This window comes from Aotus nancymaae, unplaced genomic scaffold, assembly GCF_030222135.1.
Source record: "Aotus nancymaae isolate 86718 unplaced genomic scaffold, 86718_ANA_hifiasm-v0.15.2.pri h1tg000003l, whole genome shotgun sequence".
In the NCBI taxonomy this organism is placed as follows: domain Eukaryota; kingdom Metazoa; phylum Chordata; class Mammalia; order Primates; family Aotidae; genus Aotus; species Aotus nancymaae.
The window spans coordinates 56,511,897-56,538,595 of NW_026988414.1; the positions used below are offsets into that span (position 1 = coordinate 56,511,897).

The following is a 26,699-nucleotide window of genomic DNA, read 5'->3' on the forward strand; positions in this document are numbered from 1 at the left end:
TATTGCTATTAGAACCAGAAATTCCAGTTAGGAATCTGAGAGAGCCACCTGCATTCTTAAGAATTAGTGTGTCCTAGAGCTTTCTTAAACTAACGTTATAGGTGAGACTGGTCTTTATTTTATTCCCTAGATATAAACATGATGAAATAATAGTTTTCATCTTTTCCATGAGTAGGTCTTTATTTAATATATGTTAATGAAATTTGGAGAGTTGGTTATAAATATCCCCATGTCGTATGAAGACTGAGGCTTTTCCTGTTAAATTTCTAGGTACAGGAGAAGTGAATATTGCCGAAGCAGAGCGTCTCCTGGCACCCTTCCTCCAGGAGTTTCCAAATGTATGCTTAGTATTTCTAAGTGTATGTTTCATCCATAATTAATCAGCCAATGTTGACTGTTGAACGGTGTGTTTTCTTCCTTGCTCTGCAGGGCTCACTCATGTTGTTTTATCATGCCCGAATAGAGTTGCTGAAAGGGAATCTTGAAGAGGTAATTTATTAGGTGGGGGTTGTTTGGGGGAGTTGTCTGTATGGTGGAATTCCGTCCTACTCATTCAACAAAAGAAAACTTAGCTCTATGGACTAGACAAAAATAAAGAAAAAAAATATAAGTAAAAAGCCAAAACTTTAAAGTGTATATACATTCTTTTATATAAAATCTGTGCAGTGGATTACTGAATGTAGCCTACATTTATACACAGAGTACATTAAGTACTTTAGGGTAGTATATACCAAATAATAAGCTCAGAGATATTCAAGAAACTGTGACTGTTATCAATTTCTGTATTATACACTGACTTTGGAATCTAGCCCCTGCATGAGATGCAAGTCTACTTACTACATGTGGTCTCCTTATCAAAGGAAATTATTTTCCAATTCTCTCAAAAAATGAAGCATCAGAGTCAGAAGTAGAAAAAGTAAGGAACCATTTATATATATACCTTCACAAACAATTTTTCCACACAAATGGGATCAAACTTGTATTTTTCTGTGATTTGTGTTTTTCTATTTACAATACGTCTTGGATCTCTTTCCAGGTTAGTATACCTAAATGTCTCCCGTTCTTTTTGGTGGCTGGGTTTTATTTCATGGGATGGATATACTATACCTATTGAAGTGCTCCGCTGTTCATAGACATTTGGCCACTGCAAACTGTTGTAAACATCATTGTATGTATATTTCTGTGCATAGGTCTGTTTATAGATGACAGATTATGATTAGTAGGATTCCTGGACCAAAAGGTGCTTGTATTTTTATAAATCCAGCCAAATTGCCCTCCTCACTTAAGATCGTTCCAATGTAAACTCCAGTGAAGGTATAAAAATATTTGTTTCCAGTACTCTTTGCTAGCTCAGGACATTATGTGATGACTTAAAAATGAGAATCGAATTTTTCAGTTTATATCGCCTAGTTTACAAATTTCTCCACATGTATATCATTTGTATATTTTTTTTTTCTGATTTGCCTATTTACATCTTTGCCAGTTTCCTGTTGCGATTTCTTTTTCTTACAGAATTTTATTAAGTTGTTGAATGATAAAAGGGTTAATCTTTTGCCAGTTATGTAGATAGTGACATCTTCTTCCTGTCTGTTGCCTGTAACTTTGCTCACGGTGTTTTGTTGTGTGGAAGTTGTAACTTTATTGTCAGCCTTTTCTTTAATGACTTTTATGTTTGATATCTTCCTTGGAATGGAACTTCCCCACTCCCACATTATAAAGTGTCAAGGCCCCCTCATAAAATTAAAGAAAGAGGCAGAACTTAACTGAACCATTGCCTGTAAGGAAAAAAACATCGTTATTGAGAGGTTTAATGAGTGATAATTTTGTCCTTTTTGTACTGAGAGTTTTATGCATTTTTTCATTAGGCTGTTGTCTCCTTGTCTAATATCTGGATGATCAACTTTATGCAATTGATTTACAGGCACAAGAAGTATTTCAAAAATGTGTTTCAGTTCAAGAAGAATGGAAACAGTTTCACCATCTCTGCTACTGGGAGCTAATGTGGATTAATGTTTTCCAACAAGACTGGATGCAGGCATATTACTATTCAGATCTGCTTTGCAAAGAGAGTAAATGGTCCAAGGTAAAGGGCAGTACTTTCACTAATGTCTTCTGTTTGCTAATATGTGGCCAGGATGATTTTCTTTTAGGACCGTTTGTTCAATAATATGATACCACAGTGTTTTCTCAATTTAGAGATACATGAAAGGAGGAAATTTGCCTTAAGTACCTACCGTTTATAGGTAGTGTCCTCAGCAATACATGCTTTAAAAGCCAAACACAATGGCCCACTCCTGTAATCCCAGCCCTTTGGGAGGCTAAGGCAGGAAGATCACTTGAGGCCAGTTTTATACTAGCCAGGGCAACACAGTGTGGTTTTATCTCTACGAAAAGTAAGAACATTAGCCAGGCATGGTGGTGTGTGTCTATAGTCCCATCTATGTGGGAGGCTGAGGCAGGAGGATAGCTGGAGTCTAAGCGTTTGAGGCTGCAGTGAGCTATGATCACACCACTACACTCCAGCCTGGTGACAGAGTGAGACCTTGTCTCAAACAAAAACAAAAAGTTATTTTAAACCTGAGGTTTTATCTTTAAAAATTAATTGTACTTATAAAGTTATGAAATCTTAATCATCTTGATAATTTTGTTTGGGCTTCCCAGTGCCCTGATGCCCAGGCTTTTCATGATAATGAAAATTATTTCTGATCCACTTATGAGAAGTTGGGGACAATGAGATAATTTTTTCTTGTCCATTCTGCCCACTTTCTCACCTATGAATGCTGTAGTTGTATAAATAGGAAAATGGTCTAAATTATTGATAATTGAAAAGAGTTACCCTCATTTTGAACAGGCAATATAAGATTTCATTTCCTCTGATTTCTTTAATACCTCTTAATACTATATCTGGAAGACTTGTAGGTCATTCCTGATTTGAAAGGTAGAAACATTATGTACCTAGGGATATTCTGTAATAAGCTCCTTCTTTTTCCCAAGGCAACTTATGTGTTCTTAAAAGCTGCAATTTTAAGCATGCTTCCAGAGGAGGATGTGGCAGCAACTAATGAGAATGTGGTAACTTTATTCAGGTATGTGAGGCACTATTTCAATAACAAAGGCCCTGAGGGTATAAAGGGGTGAAACTCCATCTTTACTAAAAATACAAAAAATTAGCTGGGCACGTGGTGGTATGTGCTTGTAGTCCCAGCTTCTTGGGAGGCTTAGGTGGGAGGATTGGTTGAGCCTGAAAGGTGGAGGTTGCATTGAGCTCAAATAACACCACTGCACTGCAGCCTGGGTGACAGACAGAGTGAGACCTTGTCTCCAAAAAAAAGACCATGTATACTAACTGTAGCATCAGCATCAACATTAGTAGAAGCCATAGTATGATAAATGTCACCTTTTAATGTAAAGTTCATTTTCTCATTTCACAGAAACAATTAATGGGAGTATTAAGATACACTAAAATCTTTTCAATCTCCTTCTCTTTCTTCCACTGCAGATTAAGTTTTCTCCATATCAAAACAATTTTTGTGAAAGATGTAATCATTTTATTTTCAGGAGAAAGCTTTGAGATGCTCTTTCATAGCGTCTACGTTGTTGGGATAATGAGAGTTCTAAAATGAATGGTCTCTTCATAAAGATGCTGTTACCTTTAAACTACAAGGGTTCCTGTCTGAGACATGAACCCTTCCTCCTGACCCCCACCTCACATTTCCACCACCTTTTCCACTGATGGTAGTGAACATAAATGATGGGACACTCTAGTTTAAAGCCCTTAACTCTATATTATGCCCAGAAGTAACCTAATAGAAGCTTGTCTCATATTGGAGGCATATTATTTCATGTTACTTTTTCTTTCAGTCATGTAATTGAGTATTTCCTTCTCAGCAACTTGTTTGATGCATTCATAAAATTATGTATAAGAAAGTATTCCCAGGAACATGTAGTCTCCCCATCCTACTCTCATTTTTACCTGCTTGTGAATTTCATAATTGGAATTCTTTAGAATTTTGAAAAGAAGTATGTAAACATGGTACATGTCCTAAGCTGATGCTTTCCCAAACTACCTGTGCTTAGGAAACATTTTCTTAAATTATACATTAATTAATGGCTATCTTTTGAGCCATATTATTTTTGTAATACTTGCAAATAGGAATAGGAGATATACCAGTGTACCCTCTTCGCTCTCCCTGAGCATCCACACATAAGTAAATACTTTGGACTCTTTCCTGCTTACTCGTAGAAATCGCCAATTTCATACCTCGATTTCCTGGAGTGTGTTTGATTTAAGACGTTAGCTAAGTTGACTGGAAAGAAATATGTGTCAATCAGTGGTTCTCAATCTTGAGTGTGCCTCAGAATCACCTGGAGGGCTTATCAAAATCCAGATTTCTTGGCCCCAGCCCTGGAGATGCTGATTCAGTAGGTCTAGAGTAGAGCCTGAAAAATGGCATTTCAAACAGCTTCCCAGGTGCTGCTGCTGCTGCTAGTGGTAGTCTGTGATGTTCATTGTGAAAATCACAGGTGTAAATAATGTATGTGTTGCCATGATCTTTCTCTGGGGCTGGGCTGGGGCTCTTCACAGACAGGTGGAGAGCTTGAAGCAGAGAATTGCTGGGAAATCTCTCCCTACTGAGAAGTTTGCTGTGAGGAAGGCTCGCCGTTACTCCGCCTCCTTGCCTGCACCTGTGAAGCTCGTCTTACCTGCCCTGGTATCTGCTTTTATTTTATTTACTTTTCATGTACTAGAAATAAATTATCTACTCACAGCAACAGGGAGTATGGGAGCATATCTAAATCTGGTTGTGAAATTTAGCTCAATTAAAAACCATTGTAAGGCTGGGTGCGGTGGCTCATGCCTGTAATCTCAGCACTTCGAGACGCCAAGGCGGGTGGATCACAAGGTCAGGAGTTCAAGACCAGCCTGACCAACATGGTGAAATCCCGTCTCTACCAAAAATAAAAAAATTAGCTGTGTATGGTGGCAGGTGCCTGTAATCCCTACTCAGGAGGCTGAGGCAGGAGAATAGCTTGAATCCAGGAGGTGGAGGTTACAGTGATCCAAGATCATGCCACTGTACTCTAGCCTGGGCAACAAGAGCAAAACTCCATCTCAAAAAAAAGAAATACTGAATATATCAAGTTACTATGACTCTTCTGGTACTTTAGTTTTTGTATAGATAGCACAGGAAAGCCGTTCAGTGTAAGCTGTTGCTGCAGTCCTCCCCTCTGGTGTTTCCTGAGGGTTTTTTGTTTTTGTTTATTTTTAAAAAATCAGAGTTTATTTCATTATTCCTCTTTGACAGTTATTTAGGTTTTTCTGGTTTTTACAATTAAAAACTAAAATGAATATCATCTTTTTGTACATGTGCATATAATTCTCTGAGAAGGATTTTTTTTTTAATGGAATTCCTAGTTGAAGGGAATATATACATTTACTATTTTGGTAGATATTGTCAAATTTCCCTCCAAAAAAAGCTCTGCCAATTTAAATAAGTACTGACAGTGTTTTACCATTTTAATTTGCATTTCCCTGTTGATGTGGTGGAGCATCTTTTCATGTGTTTCTTCATTTTTTTTAATTCTTGTGTGAATTATTGTTTATATTCTTCCCTAATTTTTCATTGGATTGTTTATTGTGTTCTTAATGACTTATGAGAGCCCTTTATACACAGAAATAAAGAACAATGCAGCCCCTCCCTGACAGGGGTCAGACAGGAGTTAGCCTGAGCCTAGCACCTAAGTCCACGTGTTTCCTACCTAACATAACCTCAGAGAACTTCAGCATCAGACAGCGTCCTTCTGTGACTGTGATGGAGCAAGATAAAAATATGACCACTATGTAATCGTGTCTGAGCACAAATAAAGATTACACAAGATTTGTGTAAATCACACAAATAACCAAACATCCCCCTCTCCCAGCTCACATGAGAGCCTGCTGCTGCTTTACCAGTGATCGCTGTAGCTCCATGCCTGATTCATTTTTATTAAGTGATTTGTACTGGGAAGGTTTTCTGTCTCACAGAAGTCTACTGAAAATTTTCTAGACTGTCGTTGTCTTTCTTTGCCTAGTACTTAGATACCAGTATGTACGTAACTGTGTCCTGCTTTGACTATTAAGAATCTTAGGGAAGGTTGACTCACTGCACTTCTTTCTCCGTGTCTATGGGTACAGAATATATAGGAAATTGGCTTGAAATGTTGGTACTGGGATTTTTTTTTTTTGTACCTAGGAATTTTGCCAAAAGCCTGTTTTTCATAAAGTCTCAGATATGGACTTGCCTCCTTCTGATAAAAAGATTCCATCAATAAAAATAATTTTTAAAAGGTCATCATCATCATCAGTTTAAAAAATATTCTGTTATTGAATTGAACTCTTATTCTTTTAGCAAGAAGAAATTGTTACATGTAAAATTGAAGGTAGAGTGTCCTGATCTTAGTTTTCAGTGTAAGGTAAAGATACCTTTGTTTCCATTCTCCCTGAGTGTTTCATCCTCATTTCCACTACTTCCTGGTAATAGGCTTTTCAAGTGATATTTTATCATCTTAAAATTTATTTCCATGAAGATACTAATTACTCTGCTTATTTCATACCCTTCAAAATATGAACTACGCTATCAGGAACATTAGAAAAATATTTTCAAGTGAAAGCACATTTGCTTTTGATCCAAAAAAAGTCTCATCTGGTAGCCTATTAAATATAATCTGCAATGAAAAATCATTAGTTTACATTTTAGGAGCTGTCATTCAGCCATATGGCTTTTAAATGAATACGTTTTCTGCCTGTTGGATTGCATTACTGGACTGTCACATTTCTAATGGTATAAAAGATCCTAAGCCCAGTAAAATATTCCAATGTTTATATCCAGTGATATTCTTGGAAACATTTTATGTAAACGACTGGCAGACATTTAAAAATATTTTTCTTTACTTAAAACTAACAAAAGTTTACATTAAACAGAATTATTCGTAATATCGGTTTAAAATGTTTATTTCTATATCTGTATCCTATTACCTTCCAAAAGAATTAAATGCTTGTAGATATTTAATAAATATTTGTTATATGTATGAATAAATTAAAATTTCAGTGAAAACATATGTACTGAATTACTTCACAGTATAAAAGGCAGAAGCAAAGGAAAATGATCTGTAAATAATGTCTTGAGATTCCTAGAAACCAAGGCAAAACATGTGAACATCGTTTTGGGATCATAAAGGACATTGAATAACCTCATATAACTGCAAATCATTTCCATTTTTTCTTATTAGGAAATGATGTATGTCTGGAATGGTTTTTCAATAGTGAGCAAAAGGAAAGACCTTTCTGAAAATCTGTTGGTAACTGTTGAAAAAGCCGAGGCAGCTTTACAAAATCAAAGTAAGTATGCAAAGTAAGCACCAAGGAGTCTTTGTCTCTGCTCCGTGACCACTCTCCTGTCTTTTCCCTGTGTACATCTGCCTGTATTAATTTGTGTACATCATAAGGACAAAGAACTTGAGCTGCAGGGATCTGGGTGATTGCAGTCCAGATGCAGGGAGGAATCATACACGCTGCAACTACATGAGCCTTGGAAACATCTTGCTAAGGGAGAAAAGCTAGCCTTAAAAGAGCATACATTGTATGATTCCATTAACGTGATACTCAGAATAGGCAAATCTATAAAGACAGACAGTAGATGAGTGGTTGCCTAGGGATGGAGGTTGGAAGTTAGGGGTTATGATGGGCAGGGAGGTGATGAAAATGTTCCACAGTTGACTGTGGTGATGGCTGTACAACTCTGTAAATATGCTAAAAACCATTGACTGGTACATTCCCAATGGGTGGATTGTATATTATGTGAACTATATTTTAAAACTGTGACAAAAAGATGAAGGGAGGAAGCCCAGCATTGGAGTTTTGGAGCAGCACAAGGAAATACCCACTTCCCTCTGGGTTGAGTTTGCTGTGAGTCTTTTTTTTCCTTTCTCTTTCCTGTTTTTCCTTTTTTTTAGATAGAGTCTTACTCTTTCACCCAGGTTGGAGTACAGTGGCGTGATCTCGGCTCATTGTTACCTCCACCTCCTGGGTTCAAGCAATTCTCTTGCCTTAGCCTCCTGAGTAGCTGGGATTACAGGCACACACCACCACACCTGGCTAATTTTTGTATTTTTAGTGGTGACAGGGTTTCACCATGTTGGTCAGGCTGGTCTTGAACTCCTGACCTCAAATAATCCACCTGCCTTGGCCTCCCAAAGTGCTGGGATTACAGGCGTGAGCCACCGCACCTGGCCTACTGTGACTCTATGCCTCCTTATTGCTGTCTAACAGTTAGTGTGTTTCTGCAGACCCAGGGAATAGTTTTTAAGGTAAAATGTTATCACAGTTTATTCTACCCATTATGTTTGGCTGTGCTAGAGGCCACACTTCAGTTGACTGGGAGCAGCTGATGTGGTAAGAGGAGAATCATGCGGTCTGGGCTTATAGTCCCAGCTCTGCAGCCATCAGACTCTGGGTAACCCTTCTGTTTTCTTGTGAAGTGGGAGGAATGTTGGACCGGATGCTATCCATCGTTGTTACCTTACTCTGACATTTTTTGATTCTGTATTTTTAATGGGGGTAAACAATGCCACAAGTGATAGCTTTTGTTGTATTTATTTTCAGTGCCAAATCACTTAGGTATTATCCCAAGATAAACGGTCTTATCTTTTGTAATATTCTAACCATAGAAGTAAAATGAAAACTTCTGTGATGATAAACATGGTAAAGGGCATAGAAATTCCAGAATGGTGGGGGAAAATTATAACAGTTAACTAATTTTTCTTAACTGGGAAAAGATGGGCACTCCAGGAGCCCAGCCACTGTCTATTTGAGCAAGCTCTTCACTTCCCCCAACCCCCTACTTATTCCCTCCACTGGTTGAGGGCAAAATTAGAGGGGAAATATATTTTACTTTATCAGACTATGCAAGTAAAATACAGTGGAAATTTAGAAAACCAAGTCGCTCTCTTCCACCCATTCCTTTTTCTATTAATGACATGCTGAGATGATAGGCTTTTGAGATATTTAAGCAGGCAGTGAGGAGCTGAGACAGACAGAGACAGTCATGTCATACTTACTCACAGTTTTGGCTTTGTGTGTCTTCTCTCTGGATGAAAGAATTAGTTTATTTTCTGAAGATCACCTTTGCCAGATATTGCATGTGACACTTATGATGACCTCTTCTAGGACTCATTTTCTGCAAGAAGATTATCTCCTGCTCTCTTCCCCACCTCGAACTGTTAGGACAGCTTAGTAATTAAGTGCCTATCCTTCAGAGCAGGGAAGAAAAGTCCATAATTGGAAAATGGAGAGAAGTTGTAAACCCGAGGTTACATCATCTTCCACCCCATCCTCTGCCCCATTATTGGAAATTGCATTGCATTTGCCTCTCCTAGCTTTGCAAGTGTGTCTGAAGTAAAAGATGGTAGAGGATACAACTGATCTTCTACTCTGCAATGCTCTGGCCATAGTTATTAAATGCTGGTCACTGATACAAAAGATAGAACTTTGAAGACAGCACAGAAGTTGGTGATATCCCTGGAGTCAGCATTTGGTATTAATTCCAATAGTGTTTCATTTGAAGTTGAACTAAATTCAACATGTAGCCAGAAGTTCCACTTTGACTAATTTGTTTAACAAAATTATATAGCAAACATTATGAGAGTTATGTAAAAGGGAAAGCGATGCTGACTTTATGACTTTTTACTTTCTATATCTATTTTCAGATTTTTCTTTTGGGGGCGTTTCAGCTAGCTTCTAAAAATTTCAACATAGATACTTTTTGTAGTTTGGGCTTCAAACTTCCCTGTTTCTCAGCCTATCCACTATAAAAGTTCAGCAGATCTTTTGTTATAAAATTGTACTGTGGCAGCTTTATCATGTAATTTTCTTTGAATGTAAAATGGAAACATATTACATGTGTGTTGTGTGTTATGTTCATTTATGAACACGTTCATGAGGTTGAAAATAATGACAAAGCATTTATACTTTAAGGGAAAACAATCATCTAATAGATAATGGTCTGGAATTTGAGGAAATATTGATTTTGCTATCTAAGGTTTTTGGAGAAATATAGCATTTTTGAACCCGCTTGCCATATGCCTAACTCAAGTTTGACATAGAAGTTACATGTGGCTTTACTGGTATTTTAACTTCCCATGATGTTGTCTGTTCCTCAACAAAATCATCATTCATTGAGCACCAGAATGTTGTGATAACACAAACTGTCGATACAATGCTACAGGAAACTCAGTAGAATGTACAAAAATGATACTAAAAGGTAGCGTCCAATATGGACCTTTGATTTTGGTTCTAGGTCCTAAAAGACATTACTTCTTTAGTGTCTATTTTAACATCCATGATTAAAAGCAATGGATAGAATTTTATTTTGGTAGAAAGATGATTCTAAATAAATTATAGAAAAGGTAATATGTTATTGACACCTGTGATTTTCTGGGTGAGTGACCTATCAGAGCTTGAAAGTTAGAGGTGAATATTTCAGTTTTTAACACCTAGAAGTAAAGTGAGTTAATCTCCATAGACAAGTGGTTTACCATCTCAGCTGCCAGCGCGTGTTAATGATGATTTTTGAGGTTTGTGCTGAAAGCAGAAAGATTTCAATAGGAGGGACTCCCAGGGCCTCGTGTGTTCCCTTTACTGCCATCTACTCTACTGTCACAGCCTGAAATGTGAAATTACCAGTCTGTCTTGGAATGACTTTGTACTTGCCTATAACTTGCAAAAAAAATTTCAGAAGTGTAAACGTGGAATGGCTACCTTGTCAGATAGATGTCACACATAATATGGTTCCTTCTGTTTAACACACATTTGCCTTGGACTGTAGAAAGCAGAGAGCATTTTCAAAAGTGAAAAAGTGAAAGAAAATCCTTGACATTTTCCTCAAGCAGTTAGAAGTTTGTGGAGATTTTAGGTGCCTTTCATGCACTTCAGAACCGTTTTGTTTAATCTTATGGCATAATTTCCCCCAAAAAGAACACAACCTGGGAGAATTGATAAGTTGTGAACATAATGATCTGGAGAGGGTATTCTACTTCCTGAATTTTTAATGGGGATAAGGCCATCTGCTTCTCCATATGGAAGCGTTATCCTCTCCTGTATTGAAGCCAACACTGAAGCCAGACAACAGGAGGAAGCAGCCTTCTTGTTCCCCATGGCTTTACCTTTTATAGAATTAATAAAGTTCTTAATTTATTTAGAGTTCAGATTTCCAGTTGTTGTATCTAAGGTCACAAAGCTCAGAGTGTGGCCATCTGAAGAATATTTTAAGGTGGATAGAGTGAACTCCTTAATCAAATGATGTTCTTATATAGTAAATTCAGCATGTAGGAATGTATATATGTATCTGATGGGGTCTTGTTCTTTCGCCCAGGCTGCAGTGCAGTGGTGCCATCATAGCTCACTGCAGCCTCGAACTGATGGGCTCAAGTGATCTTCCTGCCTCAATCTCTGAGCAGCTGGGACTACAGCCACGTGCCATTATGCCCAGTAATTAAAAATTTTTGTGTGTGTAGAGACAGGGTCTCACTGTATTGTCCAGGCTGGTCATGAACTCCTGGGCTCAAGTGATCCTCCCACCTTGACCTCCCAAAGCACTGGGATTATAGGTGTGAGCCACTGTGCTCAGCTCTTTTCATTTAAAATAATTTCATTGTATTTTATTTAGTAAGGCATAACAAATGCTAAAAATATTTTCCTTATTTTTAAATGATCCCTCTGAAACTTCGTTCTTTCTCTTAAGATCTTAAAAAGTATTTTTCTTTGTATGTTTTTTGTTTTAAGATTTTAACAGCTTCTCTGTGGATGATGAGTGCTTAGTGAAGTTACTGAAAGGCTGTTGCCTCAAGAACTTACAGCGGCCCTTGCAAGCTGAACTATGTTACAATCACATTTTGGAAAGGTAAGACCAAACAATAAAACCAACCTGAGTGCAAATTGTGGTTTCTGGGAAATTGCTGTGAGAAAGTGATGCAAGATGCTTTTATCTCTTACTGCTGAACTCTTACTTGGTATTACAAGAAAGAGAATCCAGTAGTGTTTTTTGTTGTTGTTCCTCATGAACAAAATTATGGTCTAGGTGTAACATGGCTTTATGCATTTCTGGTTGGTGTTTAAAGATGACTCACAAAAACTGTATTTGTAGCTGAACTAACAGATATCTAGCCAAACTCTGGCAGCAGCATACTGAATCTCTGCTACTCATTAATTTTTAAAAATGTTTTAATATATTTCTTTAGTTTTTGTTTTCTTTCTTTCTTTTCTTTTCTTTTTCTTTTTTTTTTTTTTAAAGAGATGGGGGACTTTTCTTGTTGCCCAGACTGGAGTGCAGTAGTACGATCATGGCTCACTGCAGCCTGGAACTCCTGGGCTCAAGAGATACTCACACCTCAGCCTCTTGAGTAGCTGGGACTACAGGTGTGTGCTACCATGCCTGGCTTCTGATACTAATTTGATTCATGCATTTGTTTGTTCATTCATTTATTCCATGGATCTTTGACCACCCACTGTATGCCAGAGACTGTACTGGATTCTAGGGATTCAGAGCTGAGTAAACAGACTTGCCATCACCATGATAATAATTTGGCAGGAAAGAGAGGCATGTAATTGTCTCTCTTTTGGCAAAGGGCAGTTCTTTTGTATAGAATTGAGTTTTGTTTTGGTTCTATTTCCCCCCAGTGACATTGATGATGATGTCCTGCTCTATTGCTAACCACAGAGTTGAATCAAGGTTCTGATGCCTGGCCCTTTTCTCTGTATCACAAATGCAGTATCTACAGGGACCAGACAAGTAACCTTATTTGTTCAGGCTGGCTGAGTGGTGGCAGGAATAGGACTGGTAGGTCTGTAGGTTAGGGTGTTTTCTCTGAAGCGTACAGCCACTCCTCAGCTCTATTTGATTATTGCTCTACACGGTGTGGTCCCAATAGCAATAATCCCTACCATTTTTCATGAAAAGCCTAGAATCTGGATTTTATGTGAAACCTGATCTTAAAATATTGGCTCAGATTTTTTGAAAATATTGTGGAAGCCAAAATGATCACAGCTGTAGACTGCTGGTGAACATCCTGTACTATGTGTCACGTGCCCTTCCATCCATGGCCACCCGATCCCCTTCTTCCTGACAGTACTGTTGGGAATGTAGGAGGAGTGGTGCCCCTATAAGAATAAAGAGAAATTATCTATTTTCCAAATGTCCTGTCTTTAATAATATTCTGTAATTAGTTAATGAACTATCCATGGAGTACTATTTTATTAGTGTTTCTATAAGGATTGAAAGGATGATCAAAAGGATGACCCATTATGCTGTTTTTTGTCTGTGAATCTCATAATGAATTGTTTGCTCATGGACTTTATAATTTTGGATTGTGAACTCACCTTCAGTGGAGTTTTATCTTGAGATTCCTATGAGGCTATGTTGAAGAAGAGTTGCTCTACAGTGATTTTGCATTTTATTTCTGCCATGGGCCACTTTCATGTTAATTTCATTGCTTACTTCTTGGATCATTTAGACAATGTAAATTTGAATTGCACATTCAATGTTGGCAGGCCTATTGGTTATTAATTTCCTAAGGAATTCTTTTTTCTTCCCATGAAAAATGCTGGCCAAGGAGACAACTGTCTTTGTCTTCTTCTTTTGCCTGTGAGTGGGTTTGTTCTAATCCGCTTTTCTCTTAAGGAATAGTCCTGTAAGGATCCCAGTTTTAAATAGAGGTCTTATTTTCAGCTCCATGCTTTCTGTGCGCCCAAGACCTCCTCTCCTGAATGGACATTAGGATGCAAAGCCCTTACTCAGATGGAGGCAGACTACATGGCTCATTCAGCATCATCCCACATATGTAGAGTTTTGCTTTTTCAATTCTGGCTGTTTTTGGCACTTGAGGGTTTTTTTCTTACGTTCTGGTGAGCCAAGCTATGCATTTGGAATGGTGTTAGTTATATATATATATTTATTTTTATTTTTTATTTTTTGGGTGCTTCTAGATGTTTTGCAACCAGAGAGTTCTCATAATGGTGCTGAAAACAGAAGTGTTGACCATTTCTTTATTGGCCTTTTAAAGCATTATAAGACTTCAAAATACAAAGGGAGTTGTATTTTGTAAAAATAATGCAACTTTGTTATTTCTAAATGGAGTCATTTTCTGAACATATTCATTTTCCGAAAGATGATCTTGCCATTTCTAGGATTAATCTTTAAAGATCTGTATGCACTGATTTACTTAAGGGGCAGCAGTCAACCATCAGTCCTGGGTTTATATTAAGAAATAAAAGATTAATATATGAAAGGCACATTATTTATTGCCATAGTTTAATGAGTTCCATAACTATACAATGGTCACTTTTCTATGATAGACTTAGTGCTGCACATATTTTCTGAGGAATGGGAATAATATATATTTAGAAAAGTATATATTTCTTATTCTGTTAAGATTTACTTGCTTTTCCTTTGCCCTTTCAGTGAAAAGCTACTGAAGTATGACCACTACCTAGTGCCATTCACTCTGTTTGAATTGGCGTTTTTATATAAAAGCCAAGGGGAAATTGACAAGGCCATAAAGTTCCTAGAAACTGCAAGGTAAGTGTTGAAGGCAGCTTTTCCTTAATTGTTATAGAGTCAGAAATGTCAGTACTGCTGTAACAACAGCAGTAATATTATATACTTAAAAATTCATAAATTATTGTCAAATTAGTAATCATGCTACTTTTGCTAACTTCTGATTGGTTTATGCTCATGGCTTTTGCTGTAATTGTACTGTTTGCAAAACCCTCTTACTGCCTCATTCTGTGACTATTTACAGACGTGGTTATGGGCATCTATCTGAAAGATTTCTAACTTACTCTATTCTATATCGGGGTTGGCCAGCTTTTTGTGGAAATGGCTAGATAGTAAGTATTTTTAGCTTTGTAGCATAAGGTCTCCATTCCAACCACTCCATTATATCAAAAGAAGTCATAGAAGGTAATATGTAAATAAATGGGTGTGTTTTATTTGGCCCTTGGAGCCTGGGTTGCCAGCCTTCGAGGTATTCAGCCATATCTATTATTTCCTTGAAGAGCCATTGATCTTGTGAAGGTTGCAGATCTTACCCAGACTCCTTTTTTTTCTGTTTATTTTGGCAGTTTCAAAATATTTTTATCATTCTGATAGACAATAGCTTTTAGACCCATGATCATGGATCACTTAGGTAAGGCAAAAACCCTGTGGCCTGTTTGCCTCCAACACTTCCTGTAGTAGAGAAAGTATGCCAGAGTAGCTCTAGGTCATAAATCACTATTTATGAGTGATTTAGAGTAGCTCTAGGTCATAAATAGTGATTTGTTCATTTATTCAAATTCAGCAATTATTCACTGAGCACTTATTATGTGTCAGAAACTAGTAAAGGCTTTAGAGAGACAACTATAAGCAGGCAATGTTTCTGCTCTCTTAGCCAGAGGGAGATATTAAATAGGCAAGAAAAATATCAGTGGTATGTGTTTTGCTGAGATTTATAATACGATACATGGTGCCTGGATGTTACTTCACGTTAGATTGAAATATTTCCTTGAGGAAGTGATATTGTAGCTGAGATTTGCATAAGTAAAGCCAGTCTTGAGATCAATCATCAGAAGTCGACCAACTAACTAGGTAGGGAACATTCCTGGCAGAAGTCATAGTGAACATCTGCATTGAGGAGGTTGAGCCACTGGGTCAGTGATGATGCTTTTTGCTGTGATGGGGAATACTTAGAAGAGCATGTTTGGGGAGAGAAGGAAACATACTTCTGTTGAGACTATGATTCTTTGAGATGGCTATTAGGTACTCATATTAGGTAGATGGCAAGTTGGCATTCATACTTGGCATGGAGTTCAGTGGTAGGGTCAGGGCTGAATGTAGAGATTTCAGTCAACAGCACAGAGATAGTGATATTTAAAGCAATGGCACATGATGAAGTCATTTTGCGAATGTGCTATAGCTAGAGAAAGAGGTCTAGTACAGTGTCTGGTATATGGCATCTTCTTAGGCATTAAATGATAAGATTAAGAAGATTAAGAGTATTAGGAAGACATCTAGGAAAGCCAACCAAATAGTGTTTCAAAAAGAAGAGCATGGTTAGTTATGAGGGCAGCAGCTAAGAGGTCACACAAAGTAAGACCAGAGAAGTGGCTGCTGAATTGGGCAGCATGAGGATCACTGGTGAACCTTGACAAGTGAGGTGACAAATGAAATGGAGGTAGCTACTTTAAGTAACACTTTTAGGATGTTTGCTGTGAATAGAACATCGCAATGGGGCAAAAGCTTTAGGGGCATGGTAGAGCCAAGTAGGGCTTCCTTAAAATATTTATATATAGGTGATATGACAGCAAGTTGCTTTTAAAGTCAATTTGTTGGGAGTATGACCAATATTTTATGTGTTACATATAGATATCTTCAAATCCAGCTATTGGAAAATTATGGATTATAAATACTCCAGTTCCAAATATTCATTATTTGAATACACAATGTGCAATAAGGCAACTTTATAATGACAAAAATAAAAGACCTGTAACTCACTGCTAAAAAGCAATGAAAAGCCTCCACTAACTCAAGACAATACTGATGATTCAAACATAAAGATGCTTCCCAGTAATTCCAAGACTATAGTCTGCACTTTCCCTTTATGTATTAGGAGCTTTGCAAAGTTCCCCCGATTGGTGGCCAGACATTTAGGAAAATACTCCAGTAAGATGTTGATTTTAGTTTATGAATAATACATTTTACTAACCCTTATCATCATTACCAGTGAGTAGCCCTTACACCTGTTCAAAATGAAGGGCTGTAGAAGTAAGTGTCACTGTAAAGAAAGCGATTCTAGCTCACCCGTGGACCAAGGAAGTATGTAAAAGTATTCCATTTTTCTGATTCTTAACAATTCTGGTAAAGGAAGGTCAACATAAATGCTCTTAAGCAGGTTTTAAATAATCTTTGGATTTCTGTGGCACCTTTTAAAGACATTGGCCTAATTATTATGTAATTATTGGCCAAACCATTGATATTTGCATATGAGAATTGGAATAAGTAATTTTGATGTCATTAGGTAATTCTGCTGTCTTTGTTGCAGTTGTTTCATTTGGGTTTCTTGAGTGATTGATCTGTGTGATCATGCTCACCATGTTTATATGCACCTACCTTATAATTTTTCAATTTAAAAAAGGAAGTCGAATTATTTAGAACTAGTTCACAAAACTTGTACAGCCCTCTTCACAACCATCTTGCTGTGCTTATGAATGGTTTGGTAATTAAGCAGAACCTTGCTACTCAAAGTATGACCTTTAGATGACCACCAGGAAGCTTCTAGAAATGCAGATAATTGCAGTTCCCCCAAAGATCCCCCTAACAGAACCAGAATCTGCTTTTTACTAAGATCTACTGTTATGCATATTAAAGTTTGAAAGCAAATAAGCAGATCAGAGAGAGGAATGGGAGGGTGGTGGTACCCTGGTATATAAAGACATTTTGACTGTCCAATTTTATTGTTATTGTTTTTAGGAACAACTACAAAGATTACTCCTTGGAGTCCAGACTACACTTCAGAATTCAGGCAGCTCTTCACCTTTGGAGAAAACCTTCCTCAGATTGATCAGAACTTGAAGGATAGAATTTTCCCTCAATTAGCATCAGCATCTGCTATAGATTAAACCTTATATTAAAGTTGAAAAGTGATCTTGTGAATAAGAGACAAAAAAAAATGTTATTGTTAATATTTTCTATCATCTGAGAGGTTTACTGTTGGTCTACACGATTTTTGTTTTTCCTATGGAATGGCATTCTATATTATCTAGAAAATTCTTATATTTTGCCTCCCCCAAAATAATTTCTTATTAGATTTGAATTGGGGGTAAAGAAGTCTTTTAAAAGACTTGCAAATGCAATAGTCTAATTAGATTATTTATTTTTTTAATGTGGAAATTAATATTGTTTAGCAACTAGCTTACAAGTTGAGCCAATTTTAGATTTGTTGGGTAGTTAAACTTCAGAGATATTTTGTTGTCTAGTACTTAAATTTCAGAAGGTAGATAAGTATCACTTAACATTTAAAATAGTTTAACAATGACCTTCAAAAGACTTCTGAAAAAGACAGTCTGAGAACATAAACACAGATGGGCTATAATGTACTTCATAGGTTGAAAAGACCTGTATCTATAAAGGATGATGCAGTATTCAGTTACTGGTTTTTTACTCTTCATTTGAATAAAGGTGGTGACATTTTGGAGAGACTGGGTTTAAATGTACTTAAGTCTATTATAGTAACAAAATTCAAAAACTCCTGTGTATTTAAAGGGAAGAAAGTGTCATATTTTAGGAATTTTTCTTACCCTTAGCAATGAGAGCCTAAAATACATATATGGGTTATTTTCCTTAGGGGAAGTAAAGTTCCTGCTGCTTTAAGTGATATGTAAAATATCAGTAATTTTTACACTTAAGATGTTGGTAAGACCTAATTTTCTATTCTCTCTAGCACTGTGATGTCTCCTAGATATCTGGACCTCACTTAGTCCTTGGGAAACAGATTCAGGGCATGGAGCAGAAGAGAGCTTGACACCCCATATGGTCCTTGTTCTGCTCCCCTATTAGCAGTTAGTGAGGTGACCTTTAGCAAGTCCACTGTGCCCTGTGTGTCACCGTATTTTCTTCTGTGAAATCTAAATTAAAGAACAGATCACTTTCAAGATCTCTTTCAGTTTTATAACTGTGAGTCTATGTAATAGGTATTTAGTTTCAACAAACAACTTTAAAATGTTGAATGCAAACCATTCCCACTTGGAGTGTTTTATTTTTCAGTCATCACCATTGCCCCTCATCCCCCACATGTATGTGTTGTGGCTGAGGACCAGGTTGCAACCAGAGTGAGGAAAGGCAATTTATGAGTTGATGAATCTGGGCCTTGTCTTATTTCTGTTTCCATTTTGAAGAATAACTTGTCACAGAAGCCTCTGCAGTTTAACAGAAGGAGCCACCTATTGGGAGTCAGGAGTTCATTTCTGTGGGTTAATAGCTCTATGACATCGAGTAAGTAGCTCAGCTTTTTGGGGGCTCAGTTGCCTCATTGTGGATAGCAGTGCAGTATTTGGTATTTGTGAGGGTTCAATTAGATAAAGCATATGATAGCTTTTTGTAAACTGTAAAAGGCTATACAAAAGTGTGAGTTATTGTAATAATTATGGTTTTTACACATGGATTACAGTATCAACACATAAGTAGTGGCTGATACTGTGGTCTGTGTTGTAAAATGAAAGAAGCATAGAAATTCAAATCCCTTTCGGTGTATTCATGTGTTTGATGTTGGTTGACAGTATCCCAGGTTATATGAACTTGCTCCTGTCGTTCCCTGCCACGTGGACCTGTATCAAGCAGTGTGTGGCTTCTTTTCCTTAAAGTACTGATTATTGACCAACACTGAGGATATATATCCAATGAAAGATGATTAATAGAACTCAAGTCGGAGTACCACCCCTTCAGATACTATGGCAGTAGATATCAATGTGTTATTAATAGTATAACTTTAGGTACAGATAAAATAGAAAATAAAATTAACTGTCATTATAATTAGTAGTGGAAAACATTAAAAATTATTTGTGTATAGCTTTGGAAAAAAGTTTATGACGTTCTTAGAAGAACTTTGGTAACATTATTTTTGGAAACATACACCCACATTGTGACTGTGGGTACACTGAGCATTCTCACTTTGTTAACTGTGAGAAGCTGCAAGCCAGTAAAAAAATTGTCTTTTGGGTATAAAATGAAACAATTTTAAGCTTAGAGTGGCCATTTTTATTTTAACTCTACATTACTAAACAAATATAAAAGAAATTCATCTCCTCCATATAAAAATCTTTTGTTATTTATATTTTATTTTATTTTTATTTCCTATTCTTTGTATAGTTACCTGATACCATGGACAGTATATCCAGTGGATCTTTTAGTACTACTATAATATCAAAATGCTACAAATATTTATGTTTCCTGTTATGTTCAAAATATTGTAGTGGCACCAACTTCTTATGGCATCAGCTAATATTGCATTTTGGAGTTATTAGGGTGCTCTGTGAAGAATGAATACTGAAGTGACAGTTTGATCTAGTTTTTGAGGGACATTTATGATGGGGTTGGGTTGCCAATGTGTCTTGACAGTGCAATTCATGTAGTTTCTGGCATAATTGGCTTTTTTTTTTTTTTTTCCTAATGGAGAGTCAGGGTTCTGAATGGTGCTATATAAATTTAAGTAAGTGTATAAATATAAGTGCTTTGTGTGTTAAGTGCTGTATATATTTAAGTAACTATATAAATTTAAGTGCTTTGTAAGGATGGTGACAAGGAAGGCATGATTTCCCCTTGGCAATGAATGAAAGGTGAACTGCATCAGCTCTTATCTGAACATATATTTTAATGTTTTCTATGCTCCTTGATACAAGAAGTTTCCAAGTTATATAGGAAAATTAAGTCCACTGATCCTGCCTTCATCCTCAGAGAGCAGAGATGAGTCAAGTGGATAAAAGCTGTAGGAAGCTGAATTCCAGATTAATCAGCACCAAGGAAGATTTTTCATTATTGGAAAACCCAACAATCTACAATCGATAACCAGTTCTTCTGCAAAGGGGTGAGTTTAGCAGGGCTAATGTGACTGCCATTTCTGCCTGTCCTAGCAGCTTAGACTAATTGAACTTTGAGGTCACTCTACGATTCTTTCATTAGGGCTTCAAATCAGTGGGGAATGTGTGAAGAAAAAAGTTCTCCACCCCCGCCCATTTCAAATAAAAGTGAATGTTTTCTCTTTCAAAGCTATTATTAGAGGTAGTTGTGATAGACACTAACAATCCCTGCTGTTAATACTTATGATTCCACTCCTTTTTAAAGTGAGTCTGTTGATCTTCATAAATAGAGGGGTTTTCCCCCAGCTTGGACATTAAAAATAATTTTTAACTAGTTCTTTGTGGCCAATTGGAAAATCTTTTGGAATGATCTAATTCTTCACTCATTTCCCCCCCCCTGTATTTCTGGGGTTTTTTTTCCCTCCTGTTTATAATCTCTGTATTTAGAAATCTTAAATTCAAATACATTTAGTTAAAATGAGTTAATGAAGACTCCAGTGATATTTTAATACCCTAAGATATTGTGATTCATTGGGCCTGGAATGGATCTTAGAAAATTACCTCATCCTCGTGAGCCTGTAAGCAGAGCCTGTAAGCAGAGTCTGTAAACAGTGTTGTTTCCCCTCAGTCCTGCTCTGTCCAGTCCCAGTAGCCCCTCACCACACATGGCTGCGGAGCACTGGAATGACTTACAGCACATGTGGGATTGGGGCTTAATGCTAGGGGAACATTCACTCACATGCACTGCACTTCTGCTTAAAGGCCTCCCAACGGCCTGCTTTCCAGAGTTCTGGCTTTTACTTGCTGTCTGCTGTGATAACCTGATTTGTGCTTTACATACATATCTGTGAAGTTTGCTTTTTCTGTTTAAGTGCCCTTAAACTTTCATTTCATCATATTTATTCTGCAGACAATCAATGTCATTGGCATATTTGAACATTATTCTGCCCTCCCTCCGCTAAACTCCTTATGGACTAGATGGAGAGATTTGATTTTTGAGATTGTGATTTTAATTTGATTTTATAGACATTCTTTGCTTTTTTACAAAGTACAGTTGTTAAGAGTCATAGAAGAGTGATTCTCATCTTTGAGAAGATAAATTTCATGATTAATATTTTCTAAGATAAAATTATTCTGGGAAATCTAGTGAAACCTTTTCAATTGCTTTGTTATTAATGTTTCAACACTGACTCTCTCAACTAGGCCAATATTACTATTTAAAGGTTTTTAGAAGCTGGGCATGGTGGCTGACACCTGTAATCCCAACACTTTGGGAAGCCAAAGTGGGAGGATCACTTGGGGCCAGGGGTGTGAGGCCAGCCTGGGCCATATTCTTTATAAAAACAAGAAAATTAGCTGTGCATGGTGGAGTGTACTTGTAGTCCTAGCTACTGGGGAGACTTAGGTGGGATAATCACTTGAGCCCAGGAGTTTGAGGCTACAGTGAACTAAGATCATCCTATATATAAAACCTATATATAAAATAAAGATTTCAAGACATATGTTACCACTTAAAGAATAATTTTGCAGATGGTTTATTTAAAATATATATTTAAAGCCGGGCACGGTGGCTCACGCCTGTAATCCCAGCACTTTGGGAGGCCCAGGCCAGTAGATCACCTGAGGTCAGGAGTTCGAGACCAGCCTGACCAACTTGGAGAAACCTCATCTCTACTAAAAACACAAAATTAGCTGGGTGTGACGGCAGATGTCTGTAATCCTAGCTACTCAGGAGGCTGATACAGGAGAATTGCTTGAACCCAGGAGGTGGAGGTTGCGGTGAGCCGAGATCATGCCATTGCACTCCAGCCTGGACAATAAGAGTGAAATGTCATCTCAAAAACAAACACACAAACAAACAAAATGACATATTTATGCCTTTTGCTGCCTATTATTATTTTTGAATGTGTGATACCTAAGTAATGTGCATATATATATATGATTAAGACATTTTTATCTCTTTAGATATTTCTTCATAAGATACATGTATCTATAGATAGCTATATACAAAACAACATACAAATAATAAATAGACAATGTTTTTATACAGTTCTTTCCAAAGAAACGCAGGATTTTTTTCAAATTCTCCCTCCCCCAGTTCAGTTATTTACATATTTTTGTCTTTAAGTGTTAGATTGCTTGTTTCTACTCCCTATTGTTGATAGTTTTGTCTTTTATACATCTGCTATTAGATTTAGTTACTTTGAAATGTTGAACTTGAAATGTAATGAAAAGGACACATCAGAATTTATCATCAGGGAAAATACCTTTTATGTTGAGCAGTTGCTATCTGATCTTGACAGACTCTCCTCTTAGAAGTCCATTCTAGTCATTTTGTAGCTTCATAGCTGCTGAAAGAAATGATGCAAGGACTGTTTAGTGGACTGAGATGGCTGAGCAGGTTCTTGGCCTGAATTATCCAGAGGAGATAGTTGGATCTAGCTTCAGAGGAAGTCTACACCTCATTCCCTTCTGGTTACAGTGTACCCAGGACATGTGTTTAGCACAGTAATACTGTAACAGGACGTTGCATGGAAAAATCAAAGCAGCTGCCTCACTGTATTTAACTAAAAAGAATGCCTACAGATTGGATATTTAATAGGGAAAATCAAGGTACTTTAGTAACAAACTTCATTATGTAAAGCTTGTTGAATATTGACATACAGTACACCTTGCATATTAATCTCATAGTTTTTAGAAAGACCAGTTTAAACGCTGAATGTAAGGGATGCTGGCATATCCTAGTGACAGCTTCAGTTTTATTGCTGCTTAATATTTTCTAGCAAATTAGTTTTAATGATTGGTAGTCTGTTGGGCACCATTTGGGGAAGAAACAAATTTGTCTCAGTGTAGCAGACTGATAGTCAAAAAATTTGGATAAAGAATGAGTATAATAAAGAATATTATTATTTCATTTTTAAAGGAATTATATTATTTTGAAGTGCTGCATGGTTGATATTGTTTGGCTGTGTCCTCATCCAGATCTCATCTCGAATTGTGGTTCCCATAATCCCCACATGTCGTGGGAGGGATCCAGTGGGGGGGTAATTGAATCATGGGGGCAGTTTACCCCATGCTGTTCTCATCATAGCAAGTGAGTTCTCAGGAGATTTGACGGTTTTATAAGGGGCTTTTCTCCCTTTGCTCAGTACTTCTCCTTCCTGCTGCCCTGTGAAGAAGGTGCCTTTCTTTCCCTTCCCGTTCCACCACTGTAAGTTTCCTGAGGCCTTCCCAGACATGCAGAATTGTGAGTCAGTTATACCTCTCTTTTTAATAAATTATCCAGTCTCAGATATTTCTTCATGGCTGCAAGAGAATGGAGTAATACAATGGTCTCACTAATTTGAATGTATGACACTCTGCTTTGGAAATAATGTAGACATTTTTAAGTCATTCCTATTTTTAATGTAGACAAATGTCCAGGTAGCAATTTCGGAAGTAACAAATGAGTTCAGCTTTTATTCACATTTTTTTCCCCAAAGTGATTTATTCTTCAATGTAGACAGTTACTTTCTATAGAGTGATTTGTTTTTTCTTTAAGAAAATAATTTACAGAAACTATTTTCTTTAAGAAAATAAATTACAGAAAAGAATTTACAAAATATTTTAAATCTTAGGCTGTTGGTTAAATTTAATAGCTTAAGCACTGTTGAGTTCCATTTAATATTTTCAGAAGGAGAACGTATGTGTTTCACTGATATGTATGGTCCAGAAAAATTACTTAATTCTCAAGAATATGTTGCATTCTCATATTGTGTTAAGGAAAATTCTATAAGTAGTCTGGGTTTTTTTCTTTTGCTGACTATTGACATCCAAACACCTGAATGAAAACTGACTCATTTATGTATTGGTGTTTAAAAATATTTAATTGCAAATGTTCTTAGAACACTTGCATTTTTTGATTCAGGTTGCTAAATCAAATGTAAAGGCAAATATGTATATTTAATAAGTGAGAAGTATTTTTTATTACTGAAATTTATTCTCAAAGCAAATGTATTTTGTAGATGTTTCATTTGGGAGATTTTGCTTTGCCTTAAAACATATAAAATAAACCTGTCTTGTGGTCTGGCCACCTAAAAACCTCTGTTAACTTGACACGTAGAAGGATTTCAGAATTCTTTGATAATGTGTGGTTTTCACTTTTGTTTGGATTAAACAAAAATAAAATGAGAGGCCATAGCACTTTGTAAACTAATGTGAAGTTTCCTGTTGAATCATCAAAGCTACTGGTATGTAGTTTATAATTCAATGTTCTGTTAGTAAAAATTGTCAGCATTTTATCTTTCTCTCTTCTCATTACATTTTAGTCTTCTGTCTTTCCCACTCAGCGGTCACAGTTCTGCAGAGCAAAACATTTTTAGAAACTGAAAATGTGTGAGTTCTATATAAAATGAATGTGTTAGTAACATCCATCTGCTGATCAAGTAGGCCTTGGATCTGGTACTAAGTGAAATTGATTGTAGCTATCAAAGCATTTTATCAATGTAAGTCAAGAAAAAAGAAGAAAACTGTGAACTTCTGATATTTTTAACATAAAAACTGTTCCCAATGAGTATTCTCTTGCTGATTTTGTGTTAATGTTATCATCTATGATTTGTAAGCTAATGCTAATATGAAATATAAAATTTCAACATGACAACAGTTCCTGTAGCCTATTTTTACCATTAAGACGTTTTTGAAAACAGATGTCATCTTAGAAATTGTACTTTTAAATGCAAATATATCATCCCAACTTGAAAGTCAACACATTTTATTTTTCATTCCTTAGTATTACAGAATAAGCTGTGTTTAGATACAGGTTTAATTTGCCAAATTTTCTCAGAATTCTCTATTTTCATATTGCTACAACTGGTTTACTTAACATGCAATTTAATTGTTATTTAAATAAGTTACACTTGATGGAATTGTAGCCTTATTCTAGTTGGTCTACATGTGGAAGCAGCACACGACATCTATTTTGCTGGTCTTTAATTGTCAATGTGATATTAACTTGAATTTTTGTTTTTTAGTAAGACTTATTTTTTTTTAAATCATAATATACAGGTATGAAGGCCCTTCTCTCTACCAAGTTCCTGGCGAAGCCCTGGACATGAAGAGATAAATGGGATGCTACGGTTGTCTCAAGGAAGGATTGCCTTTTCTATCATTGTTTTGTAATTTATTTAATAGCTCAGAGAGTTAGATTAGCTGCTGACGTGTTTGGCTTAAGACGGCATCTTTAGCATTCAGGGTATAGTGCAGTGGAAGAAGTAATAGGCTCTGGGAGTCAGGAGTTCTGTATTTGAGGCTAGTTTTGGCTAGACTGTGGCATGTGCTCCCCCTCCCTAGACATTACCTTCTCTGAACTTTGCCTACCCAGCTGTAAAATGGGGACAATTCCACTACTTTATTCAGCTCTAAGCAGGATCAGAGGAGGGGGTATGCAAGACCACAAAGGGCTAATCCAACATTAAATTCTTCCCCTCCTCCCCTGTGTGAGTTGCGGTAAACAGATGTCCGTCACAAACTAGTTGTTTCTGTCAGTGGGTGGCTTTTCACGATGTGATTCAGTAATCAAGGTTCTTTCAATCTTGCGGCTCTGCTTTCTTCACACATCTTCTAAGGTCACTGTGGTCTTTTGTATCAACCCTATTGAAGGGGACAAAGCATGGAGGGGTGTGTGAGGGAGATGGTACGTATCTGTTAAGTTCCATCAGCTAGAACTCAGTCACTGCTTTACTTCATGACAAAAGAGGCAGAGAAATGGTCTAGCTATGGGCTCAGGAAAAAGAGGCAATGGGTATGGTGAACAGTCGGCTTGTCTCTGCCACATCCCCTCTTGGGCTGGGTCCACTATAATTCTGCCAATGTGTTCCATGCTTTCCTGTTTGTCTTTTCTTTGTTCTTTGGCATGCGGAGCTTGATAGATTTACAAAGGCATCAATTACAACTTGAGCTAGTTTAAAAACAAAAACTTGACCAGCCATCTAGTAAATGGATAAAGGGTGTCTGTGGAATTCAGGGGCAAGAATGTGGGAGGTACTCAGGAAGTATGTCAATTCAGAATAGAAAAGCTTTA

General features: G+C 36.9%; 1 protein-coding gene across 1 annotated transcript in view; it reads left to right on the forward strand.

Annotated features, from left to right (window-relative positions):
- TTC39B (tetratricopeptide repeat domain 39B) overlaps positions 1-18,266 on the forward strand; it is a 145,630-nt gene extending 127,364 nt beyond the window's left edge. The window contains 9 exon segments of the mRNA XM_012453496.3: positions 271-338; positions 430-489; positions 1,922-2,083; positions 2,995-3,086; positions 4,586-4,712; positions 7,270-7,378; positions 11,819-11,936; positions 14,493-14,609; positions 17,541-18,266. Coding sequence (XP_012308919.3) covers positions 271-338; positions 430-489; positions 1,922-2,083; positions 2,995-3,086; positions 4,586-4,712; positions 7,270-7,378; positions 11,819-11,936; positions 14,493-14,609; positions 17,541-17,631 — 944 coding nt within the window. The 3' untranslated portion in view covers positions 17,632-18,266.
- Positions 18,267-26,699: the final 8,433 nt, after the last annotated feature.